The sequence below is a fragment of the Haplochromis burtoni genome, unplaced genomic scaffold, assembly GCF_018398535.1.
Source record: "Haplochromis burtoni strain Fernald_Lab_line unplaced genomic scaffold, NCSU_Asbu1 Contig_16, whole genome shotgun sequence".
In the NCBI taxonomy this organism is placed as follows: domain Eukaryota; kingdom Metazoa; phylum Chordata; class Actinopteri; order Cichliformes; family Cichlidae; genus Haplochromis; species Haplochromis burtoni.
In genome coordinates, this window is record NW_024582377.1 from 2,157,400 (window position 1) to 2,167,486 (window position 10,087).

General features: G+C 40.5%; 1 protein-coding gene across 4 annotated transcripts in view; it reads left to right on the forward strand.

Moving 5' to 3' along the window:
- Positions 1 to 9,135, forward strand: part of ttll5 (tubulin tyrosine ligase-like family, member 5) — a 54,989-nt gene extending 45,854 nt beyond the window's left edge. The window contains exons 32-34 of one of the 4 annotated variants that reach the window (XM_042218230.1): positions 1,078 to 1,160; positions 2,356 to 2,457; positions 2,734 to 3,437. In XM_042218230.1, coding sequence (XP_042074164.1) covers positions 1,078 to 1,160; positions 2,356 to 2,408 — 136 coding nt within the window. In that variant the 3' untranslated portion in view covers positions 2,409 to 2,457; positions 2,734 to 3,437. Of the gene's footprint in view, positions 1 to 1,077; positions 1,161 to 2,355; positions 2,708 to 2,733; positions 3,438 to 7,234 lie in introns of those variants that run through there. The other 3 variants (XM_042218228.1, XM_042218227.1, XM_042218229.1) reach the window with 3 other exon arrangements.
- The last annotated feature ends 952 nt before the right edge of the window (positions 9,136 to 10,087 follow it).

A 10,087-nucleotide genomic window follows, 5' to 3' on the forward strand; every position in this document is an offset into this window, starting at 1 on the left:
ATTTAAGGGCATCTGTTTTTTGTTTCATGTGTTTAAAAGAAAGAAAAATATCAGCTCATATATTGGTATCAGTTATTAAACTACTATAGAAAAATACCACACTCCACCAGGTTCTGCTCCGAAATATTTGAGTGTTGGCATTAATCTTCTTGGCACAATTTGAATGACCACAAAGGCTGTTTGGAGTACTTTGGCATGTGTGTACATGTATATGTGCGTCTCTTTCAGAGGACAGATTTTGTCCCTGTGGATAGCACTGCAGTCCACATTATACCTGGATTTGTGGTGGCAAACATACAGCCCGTGGGCTAGAACCGGCCCATTAAAGGGTCCCATTCGCCCCACTGGAAGGCTTTAATATCAATGAAATCCACGGTTTACTACACAGCAGTGAAAATCTATGCAACATTAAGGGCATTTCTAGATCTTTAAAAATTGTTTAAATAATAAATAACGCTGCTATGTTAATGAGATTGGGCTGTGCGTGATCCATGAAGTAGATTGATTTGGATGAACTCTAGATGAACTACGATGGGAAAAGGTCTTTTAGCTTTAGGGAAGGAATTGTCAGCGATCCTTTGGTACTCCTGCTTCCAGCACTCTTTCATTCAGTACTCACAGCTTTTGCAGCACGCATTTTTGAGCTCTGGCTTAACACACCTTTATAGCTTTGTGACTCTGTCTTGAACAGTTGCAAAATGATAATATTTTGAATAAAAGTTGGGGGGGGGGGAAAGAAAACTCTTTTGCAATGGCAAAATGTATAAAAAACCTTTCTCTGTAATAGTCGTAGATACAGAGGGTGTCTCCGGGACACACACAGGGTGAAAACCAAACATGCTACAGTATTGCAGCTGGAAACAATCACACACGCTGAAAACCAGTTTTCTTTATATATTTAGTTTGATATTTTGCTAAAAGCAGAACATTGGCATGGGACATGTGATGTGTACCACAGCTTGGATGAGCGCTGCGGAGACGAATTTGGCCTTTGCAGTGCAGTTCATCTTTGCATAACTCCTCTGGGAATGATAATTTTTGGTCTTCACGGATTTTTGTCCTGTGTCTGATTAACAGGCAGATGTCCTCAGAGAGTTCAGCCAGTGGAACCGTTGCCAGCAGCAAGCAGGTGGTCTACGAGGCCATCTGCGGTAAAACAGGTGGGTTTAATGTTGCAGTTCCACATATTATGCTTAGTGCTCTGCTGTAGTCCTCAGGCAGGAGTGAAGTTATGCCCACTCTATGCCAGTGTTAGTGATTACAGCTAGGCATAGTGGACATTCCCCATGGAGGTCTGACTAACACCACATGATATTTTTACCCACCTCCTGCTCGTTCAGTCGTGTGCAGGATCCGTAAATGTTTTCGACACACTGTAAGAAAGTAAATAAATAGATACATACACACATAAAGGCATTGTTAAGTGATTAATTAATTACAACCCTGTTAGAGGAGTGAGGCTCTATTAATTAGGTCTTACAGTGATTTGTGCCCCATTAAGGGTTTGTGCCAAAAAGAGTTAAAGCAGCCAGAGCTGGAAGAGCAAAAGCAAAATTTCCATTGCAGTCATTTTCTGTTTGAAGAAGACCTAGCATGCCGTTTGCCAGCTCCATGTTTTTTGCTTCTTGTGCTTTACTAGAGAAGTTTTGCACCAGTAACTGTTCAAAAGATTTCTTATTTATCTTATACTGGGTCTTGGTGCAGGCCCTGAGTTCATGCTCCATCTGAAACAAGCTGATTTAGCTCCTCCGCCTTAAAGGCCGCTGTCCCTTTAAATTGAATCAAAATCAAATCAAATTTATTCACAGGACAAGTCAAGACATAAAACATAACCAGAATACTTTTCTCTTATGTGTTTAGTAAATACTATAATGACATTATTTTAAACTTTTTCTGTGTGACAGTGTATAACAGAAGATAAGGTAAAGCACAAAAGGTCCTCTGTAGTTGTACCGTCCTGTGCAAAAGTCTTGCATCACCCTTCATTTCTTTCTATTTCGCCAGGAAAATGCCGTTTTTTGAAACCTGTGCAAACATACATGCTCTATTTGTATGTTGGCTGGTTCTGTTCTCTGTTAAGATGACCCCACAGTGTTTATAATGTCGAGGTCCAGGCTTTGGGGAGGTCAATCCATGATAGTGTTTCATTATGTGTTGTTCTATCCAGGTATGCTTTTACTGCTTTGGCAGTGTGTTTAGGATCATTGCCATGCTGAAAAATGAAGCTGTTGCCAAACAGATATTTTCCCTGTGGTATTACTAGTGAATCAAAATCTCATGGTACTTTCATGTGTTTGCATTTTTGTATTAGTGCTGACACCATGACCATGACAGAGCCTCCGCCATGTTTTACAGATGGCTGTGAATACTCCCTGTTGTACCTCTGTCCTTTGTACAAAAGAAAGTGAAATTTGGATTCGTCACGTCATCCGATTTGTTGCCAGATGCAGCTCTCAGGTCTTGTGTCAGGTCTTTGCTCTGACTTTTTTCTTATTTCTTAAGGACGTGACTTTCACAAACTGTTCATCTACTGTGGATAGTTTTTTTAAGCCTGCCACTTCTTCTTTTGGCCTCCTCTTGTTCAGTCTCCTCAACTTTTTTAAAGATGCTGTACATGCAGCGCTCACATATGCCACGTTTTGGTTAATAGCAAAAAAAAATACTATTTTATGTCTGAAAATGAGGGGTGGCTCAAAGCTTTTACACAGTACTGTGTGTTCTGCATGTGTTCAGATCCAGAGGAACGACACCACTCTGGGATTAAAAGGCACAGCAGTGAAGACATCTTTTTTTGAGATCAACGGATGGGAACATTTGGGGCATTTCCATCTGTTGGCCATTGCCATGCAGTTGTAATTACTGTCCATTTGCCAAATGCTGTACCGAATAAATAACACCTCTCAAGAGAATGACAAATGCAACTCAGACTTTGTGGGTTTGTGCACTCACGTGTGTGCTTCTGTCATCTTGCCTTATTTCCACAGCTCTTTCCATCCTGAGAGAAGTGTTGAGCTTATTGCAGTGATATTAAGCAGTTTGCGCTTATGCACACATCTGTTTGCCTGATCACGGGCTTTTTCCACAGCACTACTATACATTAGCATTAGAAAATCACACCATTCTTCACATCATGTCAGTGTCGCAGTCAAGCGAGATCAGCTTGTTGGAAAAACGCAGTAGCTGTGCATCGACCTGTCATCCCTACAACTCCTATCCACACTAAAACACACACACACAAAATATTTCTTTAGTTCTCCATTTTCCTCCTCTTCCCAAACTATGAAACCTGGCTAAGGTTAACAAACATCTTACAAACTCATCAATTACTGTAACTGGATCCTTTGGGAGCAACTTCTGCATTTAATGAATGCATTTTTTTCCACTGTTCAGGGTGCACAGGGTGCTTCACTCATGAATTAAAACATATCACTAATATATATATATGCATACATACATACATACATACATATGTGTGTGTGTGTGTGTGTGTGTGTGTGTGTGTGTGTGTGTGTGTGTATGTGTGTGTGTGTGTGTGTGTGTGTGTGGAGAGTTAAACCACTTAGTGGCACAGGTTTAACCATGCGTTTTTAAATGAGGCTGAGGGTAAAACGGAGACTCTGTGTGGTGTTTTGGCAGAGGGAGGGGTTATTGAAAGGGACACAGCCTTTGTGGAGCTTCAGAGTGCATCAGGTCTTTCTGCCTGCCCGGTGTACCTCTGTTATGAGATGACTGAGCTCCCCTGATCGACTCTGACAGGCAGTTAGAGCGAGTCCAAATGGAGAGCATTCTCTCTGATCAGCTGTCAGCCGTCATTAATCACACTCTCCCTTTATCTCTCTCTTGTGCTCTCTCATAATATCTTCCTCTCTTTGCTCCTGAAACCCTCCCTTTATCCTCTGCAAACCTTTTCTGCTCACTAACCCCCGCCTCGCCCTTTTCCCCACTTCTTCTGTGTTGATTTTTGACATGACACGAGGGCGGGATTTTGATGAAGACCAACCGGAGCTAACAAGACGAGATCGTATCGGCCACATGTGTTTCAGAGTGCTTCCCTTGAAGTTTCCTTGAAGCTCTCAGTGCTCCACAGTCGGTGACTGTGAGGAGATTTATTGCTTGAGTTTGAGAAGGAAATGAATGCTGAACTTGGGTCAATTTAATGGAAGTCTGATCATGTCAGGACAGATGGCTTACGCCTCTCTCTATCAAAATAAGACTGTGTGGTGTATTGTTAGGATAGGAAGGTAGTTTTTGGCTGCCATCCCTGTTTTCAGATATATTATGTAAGTTACTGGATTTAATTTACCAGATGGATTTGTAATTGACTCACTCTACTGAACTATGTATGTGAGTAGGCATTTTATTGGTAGATTAAGATTTAGTGTAGGGTATGTAATACAGTGGTGTGAAAAAAATGTTTGCCCCCGTCCTGATTTCCTATTTTTTGTATGTTTGTCGCACTTAAATGGTTCAGATTGTCAAATAAATTTAAATATTACACAAAGATAACACAAATAAACACAAAATCCAGTTTTTTGATGAAGGTGTTTATTATTAAGTGGGGAAAAAATCCAAACCTGCATGGGCCTGCGTGGAAAAGTGATTGCCCCCTAAACCCAATAAGTGGTTGGGCCACCCTTAGTATCAACAACTGCACTCAAGCATCTGGGATAAGTGGCATTGAGTCTTTTACATCGCTGTGGAGGAATTTGGCCCACTCATCGTTGCAGAATTGTTGTAATTCAGCCACACTGGAGGGTTTTCAAGCATGAACCACCTTTTTAAGGTCATGCCACAGCATCTCAATCAGATTCAGGTCAGGATTTTGACTAGACAACTCGAAAAGTCTTTTTTTGTGTTTTTCTTAAAGCATTCAGAAGTGGACTTGCTGGTGTGTTTTGGGTCTTTGTCCTGCTGCAAAACTCAAGTGCACTTCAGCTTGAGGTCATGAACAGATGGCCGGATATTCTCCTTCAGGATGTTTTTGTAGATTGCAGAATTCACAGTTCCATGTAGCAGAGCAAGTCTTCCAGGTCCTGAGGCAGCAAAAAAGCCCCAGGATATTACACTACCACTGCCATATTTTACTGTTGGTATGATGTTCCTTTTCTGAAATGCTCCGTTAGTTTTATTCCAGATGTAACTTGACTGAAACCTTCAAAAAAGTTCACCTTTTGTCTCATCAGTCCGCAGAATATTTTTCCCCAAATCTTGGGGATCATCAGGATGTTTTTGGCAAATGTGAGACAAGCTTTTGTGTTGTCAATCTTTCTTACTGTTGAATCATGAACTCTGACCTTAACTGAGAGATGTGAAGCCTGTGGTTCTTTAATGTTGTTTTGGGTTCTTCCGTAACCTCCTGGATGAGTCGTTGAAATGCTCTTGGAGTAATTTTGGCTTCACCATTGTTCCAAGTTTTCTCCTACTTCTATAACGGCTCTCACAGTGGTTCACTTGAGTCTCAAACAGAGCTGGGCAGTAATGCGTTATTGTAATCTGATTACTTTTTTCAAGTAACAAGTAAAGGGATTAATATTGCAAAAATGTAATTAGATTACTGTTACTTTCCCGTAAGCACGCTGCTGTACTGCGTTACTAAACTGTGAGTTAGTTTGTGAGAGTGTCTCATGACAATGACGTACAAGTGTGTGACGTCCATGGCAGCAACAGATGTGTGTAGATCAACAGTGGATAATATGGAGTCCGGGAGAGAGCACGACCGTGCAGTGTTTAAAGCTTGGAAGTACTGACATTACTTTAAGTTTGATTGCGTAAAAAGTGATAAAAACATTAGCGTCCACAGTACAATCTACATGGGAAGAAAACTTCTTTCTACAGCGAAAAATTAAACTTCAAATCTGAGCAAGTACCTAGCACGCTGCCACCAGAGTGTGAAATTCACAGGGAAAGGGGTTAGGGGTTGCAATGTGCATAAAGTTAACAGATTAAAACTACTAAAAAAAAATTTAAAGGAGACTTTTTCATTTGATTCAATTTTGTATCATGAAATATGCAGAAAAATAGAATTGGGCTTTAAGGTCTATTGCTTTTGAATTACTTTTGAAAATAAGTAATCAGTAACTTTAATGTAAAGTAACTGGATTGCCTTCTTGGAGAAGTAATCAGTAATTAGTAATTAATAACTATTTTCAAGTAACTTGACCAACACTGGTCCCAAGGCCATTCTTTGAGACCCTTTCCAGACTGACTTTGTTTCTCAGGTCTTTCTTCAGATTGTGACATGATGTACTGCCAGGTTCACTTTGTCAGACAGCTTCTATTTGAGTGATTTCTTGATTCATCAGGTCTTCCAGTAAATGTTTTTGTTTTTAGTGAAGCTGAGCACGGCTTTCCAAAGAATGTGATTAATCACAGGTAATTCATGATGTAACAAGAGGGGCAATTACCTGGTCCTGTGTGAAAAAGTAGGCTTGTATAACCTTTCTCCTTTAATCAATGATCATAATCAATCATCATTTAAAAACTGCATTTCCTATTTACTCAGGTTATCTTTGTCTAATATTAAAATTAGTTTGATGATTTGAAACATGCAAGTGTGACAAATATGCAAAACACTAGAAAACCAGGAAGGGGGAAAACACTTTTTCACACCACTGTGCAGCGTTTGACTGAAGTTGTTGTTAGTTACCGTTTCAACCTTTTAAGTTTAGCTTGCTTGACGAGATCCCTTGATTTCTCCTTCTCGTTTCAGTTTCATTCAGAGTGGGCTATAAAGCAGAGAATATTGTCCCTTTATCTTTCTTTTGCTGAGCTAGAGGAAGCCACTTCCAGCAGCCCTGTCATCGGGTTGGAAGCGAGGGAGATGTTTTTCGTTTTCCAGCTCAGTCAGTCGGTCCTCGCAGTGTAAAAAAGCACCAAAACAAACAGTGTGCAGAGAGGGAATGAAAGGGAATACTGTTTGGGAGCACAAACACAGCAGCTCCAACTGTACTTGGAATGTCTTTTTCTACCGGATGCCTGGCTGCACGCCAGCCGATAGGATCAGGGGGTGAAGGGGTTGAACACGAACAACTGAGCTGACTGATGAGATCAGCTGGTATCCACCTTGACCATGAATAATTGAAGAGGTGGACTCCACAACGGTTTAGCAAACTCTTCTGAAGAAAAACTCTTTTGGGCTTCTGTTTCTGTACACATGAGGGGTAGACCTTTGACTGCCTTTCTCACTCTCGTTATTTCTTCTTCTTTTTTTGTTCTTTTAAAAAAAAAAATAAAGGTCTTTCTGCATACCACAAGCTGTTCCAGGATCAGGAGCCCACTCACAGATGACACGAAGGCGACCAGAGGCACGTCCTGCCACTCTGCAGGCCTGACAGGTGTCTCTGCATGTAACTGCATCTCACAGAGGTTTATTCTGGGACGGGACAACAGATAAAAGTATGCCACACATCGAACAGGGTCCTATTAATTTCTCAATGATACAGCCACAGACATGCAAGAGGATAGTGTGCCAGGCCAAAAATGCCCGGCTTTGACGCAGGTCGGGATTTTGTTGCGCAGCTCCACCCCCTCCCTCATCGCCCTTGGCTACAATCAGTCCGTATCCCACAGTGCCCGCCCTCATTCTCTCCATGCTGTTGATGCCACAGGAAGATTTCACTGACAGATAGCCTTCAGCAGATGGTTCTTCAAGCCCTGTTGGTATTTTAACTACAGGATTCGTTGTTTTATTCTGTGCTCAGGCAGTAGCATGTCCACCACAACCATGCGTGCACATTTTTCTTCTTTTCTCTTTTTCTTTTCTTTTTTTAAACACAGGTGATATGCGGGTTTTGGTAATGAGAGACCTCTGTTAGGTTTTTGACAAGCATTGTTCAGCCTGCATGAGCAACTTCTCATTTTACAGTCATGAATGATAAGTGTGCAGAGAAGTTCTTTTCATGTGTGGCTTTCCAGCGTTAGACACTCCTGACTCCCACTCCTCGCTGGAAGCCACACAGTTGCCAAATCGGACTCCTCTGCCTTTTCGCCCTGAGGACATGTTAAGCATAGCACCCTTTTTCTTGTGGGCCTGATAATAAAATGTGATTGTATTAATGTTGTTCCCTTGTTTGTATCTGCAAAGATGACCCAACAGGGATGTTCAGGTTTCATGTAAAGAATGCAGTCGGCTTATTCCTGTAAACTGATGCTGATATTGTTTTTCTGGATGGACCAAATTCATTATTTTTGATTAAAAAATAAATAAATTATTGTCATTACATCAGTATTTATTTACTGTACATTGTCCAGCGTAACCTTTTTGGCCCATTTCTGTAGCTCAAAGCCTAAAATAAAAAGGAAAAGATCTATAATGAAGGTCGATGCTGCACCAGGAGACCAGTATCCTCACAGATATTCTGTGGCTTGGGACCATATAGTGAGTTCACTCAGGGGTGTGTTTATTTAAAAAAAGAAGATGTGAGGTAGTGGTCAGCAGTTTTACCATGTGTTTATAATAACTTTGTCTGAAATACTTGAATTTTGTGCATGATTTTCTCACATCAGCTGATGACTATCACCTGGGTGAGTGTGCACAGATTGTAGTTTTCAATGCAGTACAACAGGTCAACTGTTTTAACATGTAACTTGACGGTGAATGTTTTTGTAACATGTGCTCTTTGACGTCATGTTGTGAAGTCCTACCTATTAAAGCCAGAACTCCCAAAAGCAAGATCCAAATCAGTGTGTGTAACGTAATGTGGTGACAGCGTTGTTTACAATGTAAAGAAAAGAAAACTGAGACGAAAAACAACTCCTTTCCTCTGATAGTAAATATTTATGTTTTATTAACAGTAATTTGCTCATACAGGTGTCCCCTCTTGGATTTTCCCTTTATAGCTAATGTCTCTCCTATTCAATTCCCATATTAAGAAAAATACAAAGAGGCCACTAGGATGAGTCAATCACTGTATGGGATGTGAGTTTTTGAGACATGCTTAGAAAACATAAACATTTACTACAGGTGTTTTTTCTTTGTTTATTTTCCATATGGGCTGTACCATGTTATAATCTCTTTGACTGTTTACAATATGCATGGAAATGTAGTATTTTTGGGACCAGTGAGGCTGTTTGTAGCAAACAAAATTGAAATGAATTCTTGGAAAGCATTAAAAAACACGACGACTGTGACTCTAACCGCTTTTGTTCATTTTGTTCGAACACTTGAAGTTCAGCCCCTGACCTTTTGAAATAAAAACACCCTAAAACATGTGTAAACTAAAACATAAATACCACAACAGTAAAGGAGAAAAAAACGAACTGTCCAACATTTTTAATTAAAAAAAAAAAGTGTTTCCAAGAGTAATAAGAAAAACATTTACAGTTTGTGATCTATTAAAGTTCACTTAGTGACATTACATCATCTCATACAACAGAAAAGGCTTCATTTAAAAACAAAACAATCCCTGGAATCACCAGTCCTGTTGCATTATAGAGGTAAACATAACCATGGAAATACTACTTTGAAATAACGATCGGTTTCCAGCATGTTGTCTTTTCATTTAGATCATTTTTAATCGACAGCATTTAATCCTAAACAAACAGTGTAGGGAGCCGCGGCGCGCACAGCGTCAGTTTCCAGCTCGGACTTTTTGAATGTGTCCCGTGTGATGCGTTTGCTCTCTTTTGGCGTATGCTGAGTTTAGTCTGCATTCTGAGTCCTTCTCTGTCTCTCCCTCTCTCTCTTTTTAATGCATCCTTGAGAATGGATCGGTCATTTATTGTTCTGTTCCTCTTTCACTGAAAATAGCCTTTGAATACCAATAGTCGTGGACATGAGGTACAAAATGCTGGAAAAACAAAAAAATATGAGAAACACTGATGTCAGAAAGTAATTAACTACCAAGAGGTCTGATGGGTTTGAGAGCGCTGTTGGTGAAGTGGTGTATGACAGGTCTTCTAAGTATAGCTGTAGTGGACTCCATCTCTTTTTTCGTTTGATTTTTAAGAGCTTGGGCAAAGCTAAAGCATGGGAAAGAGGTACTCATGGAGGCCAAACTGTACATTGCCTGCTTTAATTCCTCATACCCGCTTCGGGCAGTGCTGGGAGTGATCAAATCCCATGCCTTGCTTCTCACAGGGCACCCCC